At 43.4% G+C, this 20,346-nt stretch overlaps 3 protein-coding genes and 1 pseudogene across 3 annotated transcripts; 2 read left to right on the forward strand and 2 right to left on the reverse strand.

Moving 5' to 3' along the window:
* Nucleotides 1-3,374: 3,374 nt before the first annotated feature.
* On the reverse strand, nt 3,375-5,045 carry LOC136479138 (disease resistance protein RPV1-like). Its single transcript, XM_066477100.1, has one exon. It carries the CDS (start codon nt 5,043-5,045, stop codon nt 3,375-3,377), a length of 1,671 nt encoding a protein of 556 aa, XP_066333197.1.
* Nucleotides 5,046-5,196: 151 nt separating this feature from the next.
* On the forward strand, nt 5,197-6,156 carry LOC136479139 (disease resistance protein TAO1-like). Its single transcript, XM_066477101.1, has 2 exons — nt 5,197-5,450; nt 5,547-6,156. Exons 1-2 carry the CDS (start codon nt 5,197-5,199, stop codon nt 6,154-6,156), a joined length of 864 nt encoding a protein of 287 aa, XP_066333198.1.
* Nucleotides 6,157-10,314: 4,158 nt separating this feature from the next.
* Nucleotides 10,315-13,011, forward strand: LOC136479141 (uncharacterized; annotated as a pseudogene).
* Nucleotides 13,012-15,857: 2,846 nt separating this feature from the next.
* Nucleotides 15,858-17,676, reverse strand: LOC136479142 (protein FAR1-RELATED SEQUENCE 5-like). The gene is made up of 2 exons (XM_066477102.1): nt 16,036-17,676; nt 15,858-15,920 (listed from the first exon to the last, which is right to left on the reverse strand). Exons 1-2 carry the CDS (start codon nt 17,674-17,676, stop codon nt 15,858-15,860), a joined length of 1,704 nt encoding a protein of 567 aa, XP_066333199.1.
* Nucleotides 17,677-20,346: the final 2,670 nt, after the last annotated feature.

The following is a 20,346-nucleotide window of genomic DNA, read 5'->3' on the forward strand; positions in this document are numbered from 1 at the left end:
ATTATCATGAAATAGTTTATCCGGTGAATCTAAACGAGGAAAAAGAGTCTCTCTAGAGGTTAAAATAGTATAAGAAACTCACCTAATCACGCGCTAGCATGCTGAACAATTCTAGCAGGTGGCCCATACAAGGCAAGTAGGGGCTACATTACTTTCACCCTGTTCTCAACAACAAGCTCTAGCGAGTGTCTGTGAATGTAAGCCCCCTGCAGTCTTAGTTTGCGAGGGTAGCCTTGCCCCCGCCTGCTGCTGCGCCTGCTGCCTCGTAACTCATGACAAATTATCTCATATCTGAGTTGCCATCATATTTTGGTAAATTTTGAGGATAGTACCCTGGCAGCAGAAATGAGTAGAGTACAAGACTGGGGTAAGTTTAATTAGTTCATAAATAAACTAAATTACACTTAATATGGGCAACAAATCTATCCTCTTCTGAGAAGCGAAACTTACACAGATGCCCAGCTTCCTTGAAGGTTGCAGTGAATCAGCTGCCAGACGGTTGTGTGCTGTTGAACACCACCACATTCCTATGCTTCCAAAGCTGCCAGCATACAAAAGGTGCAGGAAGGCGTCAGAGTGTAGGTCATGTAGCTTCGCCGGGTTGTTCAAGGACCAGAGCATTCTGACCTGCACATTTGTCACATCGATGCCAATGTGAGTATTTTTTTTTCTTTGATTTGAAACAATAATCAAGAGCGTTGAATCATTTTTGTTTGAGAAGCAAGGCTTGTGAGTACATTTGACATGATGTAACCAATCCTTCTTGGCTACAAACTTCGTCAAACTTAGGGTTATTGGACTTTGGGCAGCTGAAAATCCCTATATTTTAGGGTGGATGGAGTACTAGCTAGTGCGTTTTCTTTCCTCCTATTCGAATACCACTTTTTGATATTTTCCTCTTTTTTAATTATTTCTATGTTTTCTCACCGCATGCTTTAATTTTGTTCAATAAATTGAGGTGCTATGAAATTCGGGCTGTCAAGGGATCTACTATCTTTCACTGTCACAAAATGTAAGGCTAAAGTTGGCTGCAGCAAGGTTGTCATCTCTATGACTATTATATATGGGAGATTTGATATGTCATGTCAGCTATAGACTTGAAGTTATATGAATGTCTAACAAATGGCAGCACAGATTGTTCAGAACTTTAAATATCAGTGGTTGGATCAGGCACATCATCGCTGTGATTTCGTTCGCACAGAGACCATGAGGGTTTGTTCGACAATTCTGGACCAATGAAATTAATGTGCCTTTAGTATGTATATATACTTTGATGCAGAGTTGAGCTGGTAGCGTGACATCTTCTCTTGTAGCATAATCTGTTCATATCACTCTGTGTTGTCACTCTGCGTTCAAATGCACATGCCTCAGCAAACTGTAAAAGCATAGCTGCAAGTGCGCATGGACCTGGAAGCACATGGTGAGCAGCTGTTGCAGTTGCAGAGATTGAAGTTCCCCTGCCCAGTCGTGCAGCATGAGTGTTGGGACACAGTTGTGAGTCACGAAGGTCAGGGACCGGAGCAGTGACGAGAGCTAACGGTTAACGAATTTTGTGGATGATGTACAGGGAAAGAGGACGCCGGCCTCCGCCTAATCGGCCAATCAGGGCGGAGGACCGGAGGCCACGGCAAAGGAGCCCGGAGGAGGTCCGAAGCGGAGGCTCTGGCGGCCAGAGCGAAGGCGCCCGGAGGCCGTCAACGGCTTTGGCGGCACTTGCGAAGGCTACGGAGAGCCGACGCGCAAGTACGAGCGAAGGCCGCCCCAGACGAAGGCTCAAAGGGTCGAGGAACTTCCTGAAGGGCGGCGGTGCTGGGCCGTGGGCCGCAGACGGACTCACGGGTGCGGCCCATCAAGAAAAGGCGGTCGAAGAAGAAGGCACCCAAATTACCCTTAACGGTTTGTGTTAGTGCAAGAATATTCCGAGGATGTAATGTAACCGTTAAGGTACAGAATTATAAAGAGTAACCTTAGCAAGCAATGCCCTATAAAAGAAGAGCACAAACTCTGTACAGGGGTAGCTGAATGCATTTATGAAATCCTAAGTTGGTCTAGACCCACCTTCCACCTGATACGCCTTCGCCTGAGGCACCTGTCCAGGCGAAGACTTCGGCACTCTCCTTCTAGTCCCACCTGCTCCGTTTTCCAACAATGAGAATAGCAGAGCAAGCGAACACAGTCAGAAGACCGGAGGCATGTGACATGTGAGGCTCCTCAAGCTCTCTGGCAGCACGGGTGGACTTCATCTCCAATGGCTCGGAGTGTTGTCATGTGTCTGCAGCAGCTCCCACCCACGTCCAAATCCTAACCCTGTCATCTCATCCCCCGTAGCCCAAGCTTGTTCATTCCGGTGACTGAAATTGGAGTAGGAAGAGGACGCCAGCAGGCTCGGCACAGGCATTGGCCTGGCAATTGCAGCAGTTGCTCGCTGCTCTCGGACGACTGCAGGTTCTCCAGTGACAAAGGCATGTGTGGCTTGACCTTCAACTTAGCACAGTCAAGTTGACAATGCTTCCTTAAGCCTTCGACGCTGAAGGAATACGCTGCTCTTTTGGATGACAAAACGGTGGCACATTTCGTCGAACGGGGTGGAGCGCACTGCTCCATCCACCGTTTGCCGCGATCGCCAGCAACGCCCAACTGTCGTCGCCGTTGCTTGCACGCTCCCGGTCCTACCCGCCACCCGCGCCACCTCCGGTGCCGCGTGGTTGCCAAGGACGCGCAGTCAGGCAAGCGCTTGGGCCGTGTCATGGCCTCATGACCAGGGAGGCAGCACTAAAATTAATCGATATGTTCATCACAACATTGTCTTATTGCGCTCTAAAGTGAACAAAACGAGACACTGAAAATATTAGTAATTTTAGTTAGTTGTAGATACTAAATACAAACTTCTAATACCTATATATGTCCTAAGATTTTAGGTTGTGCAGAAACATGGATTGATGAACTAGTTATAATAAATATTACAGTGTAGTATGGGATTTAGAATCTATATTTTAAAATACGAAAATACAGAAAAGATGTACATAAGCAATAGAGTTTCAACTTAATGCACTGAGAAAAAATGCACTAACTAATAGGATAAAATTAAGATTTCACAACACATGGGCTGTAACAAGTGTCAATAACCAAAATTAAAATTTCAACTAAACACCATACTAAAGATACATGGTGGTGTGGTGTAATGGAGTACTATGCATATATTTGGAAAAAGGCAAATAGAATAACTGCTAATCAAAGTTTATCATGACTCAGTAGAGATTACATGGTGTCTACATGGGTATTATGTTATAAAGTGATGAACATAGTTGATCAAAGTTTTGCATGGTGAATGCCAAGCACTTCCTCCTCACTTGCCAACGAAGCATCAATACCCATTAATATATATATACACGAGGGATGTGGGCAATGACGTGCCAGTCGACCTTATTTCTGTCGTATCGCCTCTTCAGATCAGGGCAGTTATAGATGCCCAATTGTTGTAATGCGGTGAGGCCTTGTATCTGCTCTGGCAAGGATGTGAGGAGCCGGCAGTATGAGATGGATAGCTCTTCCAGGGAGGAGAGGCGGCCCATGGATTGAGGAAGGCAGGTCAGGGCGTCCAAACCGGTAATCTCCAGTCTGCATAGAGACAGGAGCTCTCCCAGACATTCAGGCAACAGGCGTAGTTTAGTGCACCATGCTATTACCAGGCTCTTGAGGGAGATGATGTGGCCCAATGATTGGGGAAGGCTTTCCATGCTTCTGTAGCCACCGATGGTCAATTTTTGCAGAGAACAAAGTCGGTCAAACGATCGGGGAAGGCTGTTAACAGTAGGGCAGCGTTCGATGATCATCTCTTGCAGAGAACAGAGTTGATCAACTGATTGAGGAATGCTGCTCAGACTATCGCAGCTATCGATGATCATTTGTTGCAGAGAGAGGAGTTGGCCCATTGACTGTGGGAGGCTGGTCAAGCTATGGCAGTAGGTAATGCTTAATTTCTGCAAAGACTGGAGTTCTTGAAGCCATTCAGGCAGCATGCCGAGAGCAGAGCATGAGTAGATATTCAGAGACTGGAGGGACGTGAGGCTCCGCATGCTCTCTGGTAGCTCGGTTAGGCCATTGCACTTCGAAATCTCCAAAGACTCAAGTGCTGTCATTTGTTGCAGCAGTACCCACCCACACCCAGATTGCAATCCAAGGGGTGGTGGTGATCCTGATGATGATATCACCATCTTCCGTAGTGTAAGCTCCTTGAGGTGGCTAAAACTGAATGAAGACGGAAAACTAGAGGATGAAGAGGAGCCTTGGCCTTGGCCTGGCGATTGCAACAGTTGCTCGTTACTCCCTTCCAATAACAGGCGCTGCAGTGATGATGGGAAGTATGGCTTCACCAACAATTTAGTACATCCTATAATATGGATATCTGATAGGCAAGTACCAATTTGCATTTTGCCCTTCTCATTACCCAAGTTCATCTCTGTTACCATCCAAACTTCTTCCAATCTGGGCAGTCCGTCGGTAACTAACTTCATCAGAGAAGGAAATGGACCTCCATTTATGCTTTCAAGAGAAGTCAGTCGTGACAGTTCAAGATGTTCTAAACAAGGCAACTCCACAAGTCCCTCTAGATGCTTCATGTTTGGGAAATCTGATAGCTTCAACACGGTCAAAAATGGGAATTGATGCACACCTTCTCCCGCACCAACTTGCTTCAGCATCCATTGTGCGTATTTCCCATCTGCATATCCAGCAATATGTAGGTTTCTAATACCTGAGGGTGGTTCTAGACCATTTAGTACAGCGTGCTCCGTTTGAGCATTCACCTTATCCTCATCATTTGTCCTCCAATCAAGCTCTAGGGTCTGTAAGTTTGCCTTTTGTTTCAAGCATGTCCTGCACACCTCATCTGGGTCCATCACATTTGCAATACCTCTGATAATTAGGTTTTCACTCATCCTAACTATGTTTGTGAGCTCATAAATTTCTGAAGAGTTTTTCCCCTTTCCCACAACAAATGTGTTTAGATTTTGTAGTCGACTGAGCTGTCCAATACCTACCGGCATAGCTCTCAAATTATCACATCCTCTCGTGTTTAATACTTGAAGATTCTTCAAATTTCCGATGCCTTCAGGCAACTCTAGAATCTTACAACACCACCGAAGGTCCAAAAGCTCTAGATTTCCTAGAAAAACACGTGCTGTATATATGCCTAATATGTACGAAGATTACATATATGGCATGGAATTGAAGCATTCAAAGCACTTGTGCAGTGTCACAGTGGGATATCTCACTGCAGAAGGAGCCAACACCATATCTCAGGTTAAGTGTCTGAAATATCTTACTGTTTCAGAACTAAGTTGTAAAACACTTCCTGAGACTATCTCAAATGTTTGGAGCCTACAAGCACTTCGTGTAAATCACAGCTATTCACTTCGGGAGCTACCACAATCCATTGGTAAGCTGAAAAAGTTGAGAACACTAAGACTGTCACACTGTACAAACCTAAAGAGTTTACCAGAATCTATTGGTGATTGACAAATGATTTCAAGCATTGATCTTTGCAGTTGCAATGAGATTACAATGTTGCCAAACTCAATTGGCAAGCTACAGAGGTTAAGAACACTGAACCTATCCAGGTGCGAAGAGCTGAAAAGTTTACCGGATTCTATTGGTGATTGCCAAATGATCTCAAGCATTGATCTTTGCAATTGTGAGAAGCTTACAGTGTTGCCAGACTCTATTGGTAGAAATGAGAAGCTAAGAGTTTTGAGACTAATTTTTACCAAAATTGAGAGGCTTCCATCAATTATCACAACACTGAGAAATCTGGAGTGTTTAGACCTTCAGGGCTCTAGTGAGCTGGTAGATCTGCCTGAAGGCATCGGCAACTTGGAGAAGCTTCAAGTTCTGAACCTAAAAGATTGTAAAAAATTGGGAGGAATGCCTATTGGCATTGGACAGCTCAGTCGACTACAAAAGTTGGGCTTATTTGTTGTGGGTAAGGGAGAAAAGTTTGCAGGAATCTCAGAGCTTGCAAATGTATCTAGAATTGGTGAGGAACTAAGAATCAAAGGTATTTCACATGTGTTGGACCCGAATGATGCACACATGGCTTGCTTGAAAGTTGAAATAGAAAACAAACTTACAGAGGTTGGACCTAAGGTGGATGACTGATTTGGACCTAAGGTCGATGACTGATTTGGAAGATGTAAACACTGAGTTGGAGCAGGGTGTCCTTGATGGTCTGGAACTGCCACCTGGGATTAAAGAGCTGGAAATTCGTTGGTATTCAGGTAGGCAATATGCACGGTGGATGCAGAATCAAGTTGGTGGTGGAGTACGGGGCCCTGCTCCGTTCCCATTTTTTAGGGTGATGAGGCTATATAATTTCCCAAACTTGAAGAATGTACATGGGCTTGTAGAGTTGCCTTGTTTGGAGGAGCTTGAGCTATATCAGATGCCTTCTCTTGAGAGCATAAGTGGAGGCCCATTTCCTTCTCTGGTGAAGTTGGAGATGGATGACCTGCCTTGTTTGGGAGAGGTATGGATGGTATCAGAGGGGACCATGCCCGATGGAGAAGAGGGGGAAGGCTGCTGCAATTTCACACCTCAGTTGGGACAACTCCGAGTTGGTAATTGCCTAACAGAATTAGAGATTAGTGATTGTCCTATGTTGGAGGTCAAGCCGCACCTTCCTCTGTCGCTGCAGGACTTGCGGTTGTATAGGGTCGATGAGCAGCCGTTGCAGTCACTAGGCCAATGCAAGGGGTCCTCTTCGTCCCTCGGTTTTAGCCACCTGAAGAAGCTACAGGGCAAGGAAAACAATTTCGGCGAAATTTCGCCGAAAAACCCGAAATTTCGTATGTTTCGGTGGGTCCCGAAAAAATCCCATGCCGGTCAAAATTTTCAGCTGGATTCGGCCTCCCCGCCTAAATCGCGCGCAAAAAGGCCCAGAACGCCGATTCCCGCCGTCCAGCCCACCATATAGTCCCCCGAAACCCTAAATCCACTCATTTTACTCCCCAAATCGACATTTGCTCCCGAGTCCCGACCGACACAGACACCCGCGGCACCAGCGCGTTGCCGGCGCCCGCCCTCACGCCTGCGCCGCACGCCCGCCCTCACGCCTGTGCCGCGCGGGTGGCCTCTCCCCGGCTCCCCGCCCGTGCCGACGGTGGTGACGGGGCTGCCGACGGTGGTGACGGGGGCACGGGGTTGCCGACGGTGGAGGACCTAAATCACAAGCGGGGAAGGCGGAGGAGCTGCCGACGGCGCGTCACTCCGGTCGCTGCCACAAGCGCAGGTGCAGGCCACCGCCACTGCCACTGCCACCTCCAGCAGCAGATAGTGAGTACCACTCTCGTGCGCTTCAGTTCCTGCAGGTTACAAATTCCGTTTTCAGTCTGATTTAGTGCTACATTGACCTGATGTGTGACTGCAACTCTGCAAGTGGAAGGATTATTTAGAAGCTTCTGATTTTGTGATGTTCGATTGCTAGATCTGAGCTGTTGTTCTGTGGTTGCTAAGCAGAGGCTCCTCCTGGAAATGAGTGTTTTGTGATGCTGGGCTAAAATTTGGCTCATGATTTAGTTCTCATCATTTATCTGTGTTGTTGTGCACCATGATTTGTCTATGTAGCCAGTAATTGGCATCTACCCAGTGATTTGCTTCCTTCACAGGCTAGTTGCTGTGACATGTTAAAGTGAGCTTGAGAGTACCTTTTTGAGCTGAACAGTAGGTTAATGCTTTGAATGCATAGATTAGAACATCAGGAATTTTTCTGAGGTTACAGTTCTTTCTAATTTCTGCTTCTATATATAACAAGGTTGAATAAATTGGTTGGTTTATAAGTGCCATATGAATCTGTTGAAAACAATATAAATGCGGTTATAAGTGCCATATAAATTGGTTACAATTCTAATTTTGATTACCTCTTCCCTTTTCTCTCTTGCTGAAATGTTGCGTAAATTCATCAAAACCACATTACAGTTGCCTGTGTGATGAGCACCAAGTGCTAGCAACTAGTTAGTAGTACAGAAATCATGTCCGTATGTATACCAACATCAGTGTGCTTGGGAATCCAGGTTTATTTTCTTCCTCTTTCTCTGATGCAATGACACACAGCTCAATTTAGTTCCGTTTATGCAGCTTAGTTCCTGACGAAGCGCGACACCTGGGCCGGCAAGTCGCTCTCGCCACGCCAAGCACGGACTGCCCAGGTACGGGCTCAATATGCATATGCAATTATGGTTTATGCATGGGGTGGCCTGCAATAAGTGTTTAGTTTTTGTATTTGCTCAATAAGCTGTGCACTTAATAGATGAAATTTGTTGTTTCATTTATCTGGACTAAACTGTCCACCTAAAAGTCACGGAATATTTGTTATAATCTAGTATAAATAAGTGTTTATTGTCACCGAGTTTCAGTACAATCTAGGAAGAAGATAAGTCATGATGGAGTTAACTCTATGTTTCAGTTTGAGGTGCATGAAAAATAGATAAAAGCTTCAAATCATTTAATCTATATGTTTATTGTGTTCTATGGTTCAGGTGCTATCTAGTAGAAGTATCAATGGATTCCTGTTACTTGAATAATAAACTAATACAAAAATGATAAGTTCTCACATGGTATGATTAATTAGAAAACTTTCTTTTGATGTCAGTCTTTAGGTCCAAAACATCATCACAACGCCATGCTGAGGATAGAAGAACCAGATGCCAATGCCATTGGTGGGCAAGACAGAACGGCTGTGACGGAGCGGCAACGTTGCAGCAAGGTACTTGGTGGCTGGCGCGACAGCTACTCCGGTGGAGCCGGCGATATTGTGAGGAGTAAAACAGGTGAGCTTGCATATGATTTTGCAATGGAGGTGCACTGCAATGGTTTTGCACGACATTTGATCATTTTCTAGTGGTTTTACATTATCCAACACATAATTTTGTATTGTAATGAGCTTTGTCTATTTGTCTTGTGCATCATTGTATATATATTGCCATCCTTGCTACATGTGTTTTACACCATATCCTGATTTACTTTGTGCACAGCCCACACTTGTTTAGTGAGGTTCTAAATATTTTGTATGGTAATATGAGCTTTGTCTACGATTTCAGTTTGCTTAGATTTCTGTTAATACTCAGTTTGCTCATATTTCAGTTCAATATAAGTTAAATCACATTTTGGTACCAAGTTAATGTATTTTCTTTCTTTTGAACTGTAGGGACTGAGGTGCGTCTACGAGGACCAATTATGGAGGCTTGGAGCCATGGAGATAAGTGGAAAAGCAATGGTTTCAATTGTGCTTATTGTTCGATTAAAAGGGATAGTGGAGGTGTGACCCGTCTGAGGAATCATCTAGCTGGAATGGCGGGGGATGTGGTGTCATGCAAAAATGTACCAAAGTTTGTGAGGAATATAATGTTGGCAGAGAGTGCAAGAGGGAGAAAGAATAGGGCTGATGCTAAGGAACATCGTCTCTATGTGGAAAAGGCAATTATGGAGGAAGCTTATGGAGATGCTAGAAGGTCTAACATTCCTCGTGATGAAGATGGGCAGCTTGAATGGGCATTAAGGGAATCAATGAGGGATACAGGGAGGTCAGGTGTTAGCTATTCACCATTGTTTGGGGCAAGTAGGAGGAACCAGCCTGTACATGGTGAAAGATGCAATAGTAACACTCCACCTTTAGAGAGAGCAAGTGGCTCGGGGAATCAGACTACAATCAGTAGGTTCTACCGGAGTCCTAGTGTTTCTCAAGCTCCATTTGATTTAGATTTGGCACGCAGCAAGGCACCATCGCAGCCTAGGGTGGACATTATGCTGTAGGGGGATTCCAAAATTAGACTTGGAAAAATTTGGTCAAAGTGGTTCCAAGCTAATGATATTGCTGGAACGAAAGCTAACTGCCCATATTTTGCATCAGCCATTAAATTAACCCAACAGCTTGGAGAAAGAGTGGCTATTTCATCGGGAAGAGAGATAGATGGCCCTTTGCTAGATTTGAACTATGAAGACTTGCTAGCTCAAATGGAAGATCATAAGGAAAATTGGGCTCGATATCGAGTCACTGTGATGTGTGATTCATGGACAGGACCATACAAGATGTGCATCGTCAATTTCATGATATTTTGCAATGGCCGCATGTTTTTCCATAGTTCTGTGGATGCAACTGGTCATTCCCAAAAAGCTGCATTTATTTATGGGCATATTAGAAAGGTAGTTGAAGATGATGTTGGGGCAAAGAATATTGTTCAGATTGTGACTGATAATGGTTCCAACTACAAGACAGCTTGCAAGCAAGTTGTAGCTGAACATCCACATATCACTTGGCAGCCATGTGCAGCACATACTATCAACTTGATGTTGAAAGAAATATCATCTTTTGCTGAGGTTGATGAAGTAGTGCGAAGTGCACAACGGATATGCAAATTCTTCCACAGCCATAATAGGTAACTCTCCTATCTTTGACTTGTTTATGTTTAGATTAGAAGAAACAATCAATCATAGATTATTCTAGTTTAGCTTCTATCTATTGCACATGTAAAGTAAGGGCTGGTTATAGCTCCTAGCTGCTGAACATAGCTTCAACCTATTGCACATGCAAAGTAAGGGCTGATTATAGCTCGTAGCTGCTGAACATAGCTTCTACCTATTACATATGCAAAGTAAGGGCTGATTATAGCTCCCAGCTGCTGAACATGCATTTTCTCCATGTAGAAGTGCAGCTCACATGTCCTTATTTTTCCAGGCTTCATGCTACGATGAGAGAAAAGATAGGCGGAGAATTGACTCGATGGAATGCCACCAGATTTGGCACAGTTTTCTTATTCTTGCAGAGTTTTTGGGATAGAAAAAATAAATTTCAAGCATGGATGGTGTCCAATGATTGGGCAAATAGTGAATGGAAAGATGATCCAGACTATGAATTCACATATGATTGCTTGACAAGTAGGGTGTGGTGGGAAGATGTAGAGTTGGTGTTGAAAGCTGTCACACCACTGTATTGTGTGCTTCGATTTGCTGATCAACAGAAGAATGGGACAATATCTGGATTCATTCCAAGGATGTTAAAAGCTCAGAGAGAAATATTTGCTAAATTGAAGCATGATAAAAAAGCTACAAAGGATCTCCTAGATAGGATCAATGAAGTAATAAATCGAAGAACTCGATATCTTCTCAATGAAACTCTCATGCTTGCAGGTACAGAATTAAGAGCTGCACTGAAAATTCTATAACTTATGCCTTTTTCATGTATTTTTTTGTTGAACTTGCTCATAGAACTCGTAGACTTGTTGTAGACTGATCTATAGCGTTTTTCATGCATTTGTTGTGTTGTTCGTATCAATATTGGCAGCCATAAACATTACTTCAGTTGTATATGTCAACCATGCTTACTGCTGATTATTTTACATGAAAATATGTCAACATCTTACAATATTATTAGCTGCTGCATTCTATTTCAGTTGTTGGAGTTTTCTAACTAATACTTCTTTACCTATTCCCATTCCTAGCTGCTGCATTTGACCCTGAATCGCTGTATCACTAAAAAATTGCACAAAATCATTCTGCTATACTAGCTGTAGTTGTTGCACTCAAAAAGTTAGCAAGCTCACTAGAGGAGGCATCCAAAGCTATCGACCAGTTTACAAACATATTCAGTCAAAAGAAAATGTTATTTGGATCATTAGAGGCTCGGAGCTCAGCACTTCGTGGTCAAACCAGTCCAGGTATTATATTTTCTTGGCCAAATCAGTTTGCATATTTGTTTTTGTAAACTAAATGCTAAATTCAATCAATTCACTGTAGCTGATTGGTGGAATTCATATGGAGGTCAGTGCAAAGATTTATAGAAACTTGCGATACGCATTGTTTCACAATGCAATTCATCAAGTGGATGTGAGCGAAACTGGAGTACTTTTGCTTTGGTTCATACTAAATTGAGAAATAAGCTGAGTTATGTCAAGCTTATGAAGTTGGTCTATGTTCATTATAATCTGAAGCTGTACATCCAACAATTTGAAGCTGATTTCTAAAGCCTTAAAGAGAAGGAGACAGATCCATATAGCTTGATGATGGATGCTGCTTTTTTTTATGAAGACAACCCCATCATGGACTGGCTATGCCACTCTAGGTCTGAGTCTACACCGATATTGGATGAATATGACCTTGAGGCTGATGATTGGACCATGCCTGGAGGCTTTCTTATTGATGAGCTACAGATGGACATATCGGAAGTGGGTGCATTCAAGAGGAAACTTTGTTTCGGTCAAAAGGGTGGTAAGAAGAAAAGGAAGGTGCAATTGGAGGAAGATGAACCTGAAGATTTATTTGAAGATGACTCTGATTCAGATTCTCCACATGGTAGCCCAATATATGCTGAGTTACAGGACAGCAGCTCTGCTAGTTCTGACAATGAAGGTGATTGTGAGCTTTTTGTTCAAATAAACTATAGCAGTTGTGATTTCTAATTTACTGTGAATAACATGTGATTTTGTTGAAAATCTGTTTTGCTTCCTAGGTGATGATGATGTGGAGGGAGACAAAGCTGATGGTGGTACGTCCGGTGTAACCAAAGGAGATGGTGAGTTTCAGTTTGCTTTAGCTGTTTTGGTTATTTTCAACATTCAACTTCCTTTATGAAAATTATGATTGTGTAGGTGAAGGTGCTAGTGGTAGTAGAGTTCGTGGTAGTTCAAGTATTAGGATTGAGAAACCAGTTCATTTCCGTCCAAGGTCAACTAGGATGAAGAAACCAACTCTCAAGAGTGTCAAAGATCTCTAAAAGGTTAGATGAAGAATCTCCCCACTGACTTGGTTATGTATTTATTAGCTTTCAACTTAGTTCCTATAGTAACTTAGCTACATAGACCTTACATATGAAATTGTTGACTTACACTTTTGTAGCATATGGATGCTTTAATGGTCAATGGTGATGCAAACCGAAGCCCCAAAGGAGAAGATATGGAGCTGCAATATGGTGCAAGTTCCAGCATTTTGCATATATTTGGGATGTATTTAAACATGTAATATTGGGCACTTCATTAATTTGCAATGCCATGGACATGTAATATTGAGACTTTCCAAGTCTCCATTTAGGTGTAATATTTGGGACTGTTAAGACTACTATTTGGAACTGTTAGACTACTAATATTTAGGACTTTGCATTATCATGATGCACCATGCTATGGATATATCAATTGTGTGTTATAACTTGTGATATATTGCTATTTATTATATGCAAATGTGATGTGCAAGGATTAGAGATAGTTTTAGTTGAAGTTCTGTCATTTTTTTGAAAAAAATTAAATTTGTTTAAATTTGGTCCGAAATTTCCGAAATATCGCATTTATCGGAAAGTGACGAAATTTTTTTTCTACCGGTAAAAAAAAACCTTGCTACAGGCTACAGCTATGCAAAGTGACAAGATTAGGACCCAACCAGCGGGAGCTAGCTGCTACAACACATGACGGCACTCGAGTCATCGGAGATTAATCGCTTATCTGGAGTGCAAACCGAGCTGCCCGAGAGCTCGTGGTTTCTGGAAGCAGACGAAGAGATCCACGAGCTACCTGAGTCGCTGGGGGAACTCCGGTCTCTACAAGTGTTGACCATCGAATCCTGTCCTAGCCTGAGCAGCCTCCCCCAATCAATGGGTCAACTCACATCCCTCCAGAAGCTCGTAATAAGATCATGCAAAGCACTAAACCAGTTGCCCGATTGCCTCGGAGAACTCTGCTCTCTACGCGAACTCGCGATTACAGACTTGCCAGAGCTGAGTTGCCTTCCCCAATCCATCTGCCGCTTCACCACCTCTCTTCGATCAAGAGCTCCTGAGCTCGAAATCTCTGCATGTCCGGCCATCAAATCCTTGCCAGAGTGGATAAAGGGCCTCACCGATCTGGTGAGACGCTGTGAGGAAGGAACGGGGGAGGACTGGCATGGCACCTCATCTCCCACATCCCTGATGTCGTCATTGTTTAGACGGATGAACGGGGTGTGGCCGTGTGGGGGATTTAGCCAGCGACTGCATGCTACTGCTTAATCGGGTGAGTTTTCCTTGTGTAGTAGATTCATTCACTAGAGAGCCAATTTCCTAATTATTATTTTTTTATTAAAATGTGGTTTGATTTCTTGAATACTTTGGACGAGGATGTAGTTTTGACATTTATTTATGGATTTGCTTATTATTGCATGGCAGGCCCACTGCGCCTGGGAGCTGGGAGTCCTTGGCTTCAAATGATATGAATTCTCTACGTGCCTGTATAGTGTAAAGCTTTGATCTTCATCGCATAGGAGTATGGAATTACAGAATCAAGAAGAACAAACCTTTGTGCTCTGTTGTTCAGTTAACACGATGGGCCTGCTGGTCGTCTCGTCAGTCACAGTTCTTGGCAGCCAAAAGTTCAGGTACCGCGCAGCTAGTGAGGTGTAACTTATATACATTGTGACTTGCGAGTGAGGCTCGATGATGAGTTTTTCTGCTGTGGCACTATCAGTGCGAATGTGATGGAAATATGCTGATGCAACCTACAAATGTTTGTTGCAACTTAGAACTTACTGTAGGAGCTAGCACACCAGATGTGTATGCGCGAGTAAGTATTGGGTGGGCTAATTTGAACCCTGATTTCAGTCTGGTTTGTCCGTGTCGGAACCGGAGCAAACTACTACGCCCAGGGACGTACTTGCGCCCGATGCCGTCCATTGATGATCCAGCGGCAGGAATCCGTTTCTGATCCAGCACAAGGAAACAAGCAGGAAGCCACACACGCCTTGGCCCATGTACACGATGTGGCCCAAGTAGCAGCGTGAAGCACTTCTGTTCGAGGAAAGGGGAAAAACAGAGGCGCTCCAGATTCATTCGCCGGCTCGCCGCCGACGCGCTTGAAGAAGATGGCCGCCGGCCGAGTGTTTCCGCTCGCCGTCTCCCTCGGCCAGGTGAGTAGGCCCCTGAGACAGCATCCTCCGCCGACATCGCTGGCTCTCTCGTCATCATTCCTATTCCTCGGCCCCGCGAAGGGGACGTGCTTCAAGATGGCCGTCGGCCGATTGCTGCTGGTCATCGTCTCCCTCGTCGTAGCTGTGCTGGCGCAGGTGAGCAGCCCCTGAGAAAGCGAGGGGCAACGGAGGAAGAGTGGCCGCTACTGCCAAGCCTGCAGCACCATGGAACGAGGGGCACCACACACCACTCGGGAGGAGAGCAACAACGGCAGGTTGAGAAGCCAAAAGTTTAGAGTAGCAGTAGACAGATAGTTGAGTCAATTGAAAATGTAAAATGATGTGAATTGAGATTATAGCTCTGTATTGGTTGTGATGATGGAATGTTTGTCTATTTGAGTGCTTGGACCTTGTCATTTTGAAACTTCAGTGCTGTTTTGATAATTGTGTCGATTGAGAACTCTGAATGCAAAAGAGTTTCAGATTTTATACCCAAATACTGTCAATGATGCTTGCAGAATGGCAACAGAAAGCTGAACATATATGGCAGGTCACTTCTATGTGGCAAATATATGACTGTCAATTCAGCTAGTGCAAATATATACATAACTAGAGTTTTTTCAGAGTAGCACATAACTAATATGTGCCAAAAGGAAGTTGTATATACATCTTCATGCCCCCAAATGACTAATATATGGCAGGTCACTTATATGCTGCAAACAAAAGCTGAACATATATATACATCTTCATGCCCCCAACTAACTGATATATGGCATACAGTCCTCCGTGCCCTCAAATATTACTCCCTCTTCATAACAGGAATATTTCACCAAAATCTAGTTAGAAGATCATCCGTCATTGGTCCCTGCATTAAATAAATTAGTGTTTTTAAAAAAGATTATCATCTCTAGATTTGTAAATTAATTTATATGAGCATATTACCGTCAACATTTGAGTGAAGCTAACTTGTGCTCGTGTTCCACCTTGTGCTTGGGCTTGTGCACCACCTGAATTAGAGGGTTCAGGAAACAATGAGACCAAAACAACTTGTCCTTCTGCTTGTGCACCACCTGAAGTTGAGGCTTGAGGAAATAATGGACAGATTGCACCACCACTACTTGCCTCTTGTGCATGTGCAACATCATTCTTAGTCTCTTCTCCAAACTGTGATGTAGCTTTGTTTTGTCTCTTTTTTCTAGCCTTGTGCTTCTTGTCAAGCCAAGTTCTCTTTCGTTTTGAACTTTTTGTTTGGACATCTTTTTTCTTTAGACTAGCATTGATCAACAAATCATTTGGTGGACTAGCATTTGTGGAATCTACACACAGATCCTCAAAAGTGCTTGTACTTGCATTGATTTTTTCTCCAATTTGCTTACCAAGGATATCAAGTGTGCTGTCCACTAGCGCGGTACATTCAGGAAAGTTGGCTGCTTGATGTGCCAAATTAAGAAATTTACGGGACATATATCTGAAGCGAAGTACAGCATCTATATTTAGATTTTCTATTATGTTTCTCCCTTGGTTGTCCTGTACATTTCCAGCCCGCGCTTCCCGTGTCCAACGCTTTAACACATATTGTGGTGGTAGTGACTTGATATTCATCAAATCAAGAACCTTAAGTGCATGACCACGTAATATTCCGATTCTATCAAATTGCTTGCAGCTGCATAAAACCGTTTGCTTCAAAGGATCACCGACAACTTTATACTCCTCCTCGTATATACAATGTCCTACTAGATATGCATTATTTTCATCCAATGCCTTGGTGCAAGCTGCCAAGGATCTTTCATATTCACCTTGAAAAGCTTCAAATATAATAGGTGTATACAACTTGCTAGCTTGCAACAATATAGGCGGTGGTCTCCTCATACCTAGTTTAGGCAACTTTTTCCTTGAATCAAATTCTGAATTTAGTTCATTGTTCCTTTTTCCTTGCACCACCCTTTCAAAATGCTTAAAGAACCGGATGATATCAAAATCAGATTTGAAATGGATTTTCAAGTCATTGTTCAAACTCTCACTCAATTGTGTACTTCTCATTCCTAACGTGAAGACATCCTTCATGTAACATTCAGCCCATTTTTCTTTCAACTTGTATATACTATCCAACCAAGTTTGCTTGCTCACCTTTTGCCTCATGAGGTCAAATTTTTGTTCAAATTCTGTCATGTCTTCATACTCAAACATGCAGGCACTAAAATATGATAGAATACTTATGCTTTCATTTTTCTCCATTTCCTTCTCTGTTTTCTTCTTTTGTTTTTTCTTCCCCTTTTTCTTCTCTTCATCCTTATCTTCATGTAGATGTTTGATAGCATTTTGCATGATGTGGAAGGTGCATAATCCATGCCATGCTTCAGCGAACACTTCTGCAACTACCCTTCTCATTGTTGCATCCTGATCTGTGTAGCAAGTTTTTGGTTGTTGTCCATTATGAGCTTTTAGAAAGGTCTCAAAAAGCCACTTGAAGGATTCAAATGTCTCATCATACATGAGAGCAGCACCAAAAACTACAGTTTCTCTAAAGTGATTGAATCCAACAAATACACCAAAAGGTCTATTCTCCTTATTTGTTCCAAAAGTAGTGTCAAAACTAACAACATCACCAAAATGTGCATAATCCATTATCATTTTAGCATCAGCCCAGAATATGTTGGCTATTTGTTCTTCACAGTCCATTTGCAATGCATACTGGAACGATGGATTCTCAGCAATTTTATCTCGAAAATACTTAAGTATACTACATGCTTGTCCATATGCCATCTCTCTTTGGCGCTTGGTCCGCAATTAATTCTTGTGATCACGAAGGGTGTAGCTAAGATTAAGTGGACCACCAACTTGGCGAGTAGCCAACTCATGGGCAGCTTTTGGCCCAATGCCTGCAACATCTGCTGTTTCGATTTCAAAAGCTTGTAAATCTGAAATTTTCCTTTGTGACACCATTAAGTGTAAGGTTTCTGGCAGGTGTAGTGCATGATTATGTTCCAAAACAAGCTCAGACACTTTTAGATTTCCATTCTCTCAATCCATTTTCAGATTCACGTGGACTTGGCAATCGGTCCTAGTTTCGGCTCGAGGGCATTTTGTTAGATGATCTCTTTTGTCCGGCAATCGACGACCCTCATTTGCACAAACAAATTTGCATGATGTAACCTTGCCATTGGATGGTCTTTTGTTTGTATACCTTTTCCTGACATCAAAACCTTGCTGTCCACCATAGCTAAGCCAAAATGCCCAAGCTTCATTAGAACTTCCAAATTCCATGCCAAAGTGAGGTACCAAACCAGGTGGCATGTCTCTAGCAAAAAAAAAACATAACATGAGTAGGGGACTTGTGCAATTGCAAAGAAAAATCTTTTACTAATTTCAGATCTCATGCCAAATAGAGTAAGCAAAGAGTAGCTGTACATGGGATTGAAATAACAAAATCCATTTCATGTTAAATAACAAGTAATATAGAATACAGAGAGGTGTGTTACTCACTTGTTTGGATCACGGTTCACTTGATTAGCTTCTTTTCTGGTGCCCTCTTCCTCCATCTCCATGGAACATAATACAAGAGCAGAGCAACTCGTCCCTCTAGCGTTTCAGAATTGGTCTCTCCGTCGATGCAATAATCTGGCAATCACTCCGGCACCTCCATCTGTAAAGTCCTCTTGCAGATCGATCGCACTCCTTTTTTTCTCGGCCGTGCGGCCGTCTGCACAGTCCACCCGCGCTTTTTTTGCTCGGCTCGCACCCTTTTTCTCGTCGCTCTACTCGACTCGCGCCCTTTTCCTCGTCGTTCGTGCTGCTGGACTGGGCCACAGCAGGCTTATGGCCCAACATCTGTGCTTGTAGAACAGTTTGCTTCCTGCCGCTAGATCAGAAATGAAGGGCATCGGGCGCTAGTATGTCCCAGGACATAGTTCTTCATAAGTTAGAGGAGCTGGTTCCGTCTGTGTCTGTCTATGCAATTTCGTTGTGTAATAGTAGTTGTAGAGCAAGATGGCAATTCGTATGATATATACTGTGGACTGTGGTTTGCGAGTTGCACGCATTTTTTTCCTTGGATACGCATGAGTCATTGTATTAAGTAGGGAAAAAGTCTAAATCACCCTCTGAGGTATCATGTGTGGCTTACTTATGTTAGGGTCTTTAGATCATCTAGGTGTAGATCAGAGGGTGATATCTTTACCAATTGAATCAAATATACCTAGAGCTTGCTTTGGGAGAAGGAGATAGGGAGAGAGGGAGATGTAGGAGCATCTGACGGTCAGAGGGGTTGGAGGAGCTCCCTGCCATCGCTGGTTCGTCGGTGAAGCTCTACGCACGCGCAGTGACGGTCGGTATAGGTGACGAAAGGGTGTCGGTGAAGAGGTTGGTGGTGGCAAAGGCAGTGGCGCTTCCCGCCGCTGGTAGTGCCTCCCTCTCGATCGGACTAGGGTTAGACGGTGGGGTTGTGGCGGCGGCAGTGAACCTCGTATCGCGAGCCATTTGCCCCACCTCCTCTATATAGGCACTGTGCGATGGGGCCCCACCAGCCACTAGATGGCTGGGCGTCCCCGATCAGGACGCGGTCAAGGGGTCCGTCTCGACCGTTGAGTCAAGACGGATGAGATCAATTCTAACATTCTCCCCCTTGATCTCAACTCATACTTTAACTTTAAACTTTGACTTTAATCCCTTTCACTTTTATTTGTTCCATCACAGATTAGTGCATAGAGCATGCTTCATCGTCACGGTCAATCGTCGATAGACTTAATAGCTATAATACACGTCTCTGTTCTGAAACAGATTCTTTAACTTTGGTCCCTTTATTGTCCGAAAATCATAGGCTATACCATAAACCCATGTCGACTGTGTGTTCTCTAAACACACTAGGTGGTAAGCCTTTTGTACGCAGATCCGCAAGCACTTGCTTGTTACTTTTGTGTTCAATACTTTTAGTATGATTCCGGACTTTCTCCTTCACAACGTATAACTTTAACGTCAATGTGTTTGGCAGCACACTTGACCCGTTGTTATAGGAGCGAACTACTTAAATGGTTATTGCTGTTGTATACCATTATCAATTCCGGATGTAAGTTCTTTTAACCATTTCGCCTGTCCTTTAAGCCTCATGACAAGCTATACTATAGGTATGATCATTGATGACACCACAACTGTTTCTTTGGAGCTTTTCCACAATAAAACTCTAACTACGAGTGTTAGCTATTATGTGGGTTTCACTAAACATCTCGCCAAAATTTAACATTTGTACCCACAACTATTTGAGAGTACTTATTCTTTCTTACTCATCATGAGACCTATAAATCTTTGCACAATTGCAAAACATTCTCAATTCTATTCTAGTGATCTATATCTGGACTGGACTTCTGCCAAAACATCTCGGATGCATGAACTATGTCAAGGTAAGTTCTTACTTATAAGCATTCATTAAGCTTCCAACAG

This window comes from Miscanthus floridulus, chromosome 9, assembly GCF_019320115.1.
Source record: "Miscanthus floridulus cultivar M001 chromosome 9, ASM1932011v1, whole genome shotgun sequence".
Classification (NCBI taxonomy): Eukaryota; Viridiplantae; Streptophyta; class Magnoliopsida; order Poales; family Poaceae; genus Miscanthus; species Miscanthus floridulus.

What these genes read in the sequence shown, in the direction of transcription:
- LOC136479139 (XM_066477101.1), top strand. Translation starts at nt 5,197, where the DNA reads ATGTACGAAGATTACATATATGGCATGGAATTGAAGCATTCAAAGCAC. An exon ending in TCCATTGGTAAGCTGAAAAA is followed by an intron (nt 5,451 to 5,546) that starts GTTGAGAACACT and finishes TGATCTTTGCAG; the next exon opens with TTGCAATGAGATTACAATGT.
- LOC136479142 (XM_066477102.1), bottom strand. Translation starts at nt 17,676, where the DNA reads ATGGCATATGGACAAGCATGTAGTATACTTAAGTATTTTCGAGATAAA. An exon ending in ATGTTGCACATGCACAAGAG is followed by an intron (nt 15,921 to 16,035) that starts GCAAGTAGTGGT and finishes CCTCTAATTCAG; the next exon opens with GTGGTGCACAAGCCCAAGCA.
- LOC136479138 (XM_066477100.1), bottom strand. Translation starts at nt 5,045, where the DNA reads ATGCCGGTAGGTATTGGACAGCTCAGTCGACTACAAAATCTAAACACA.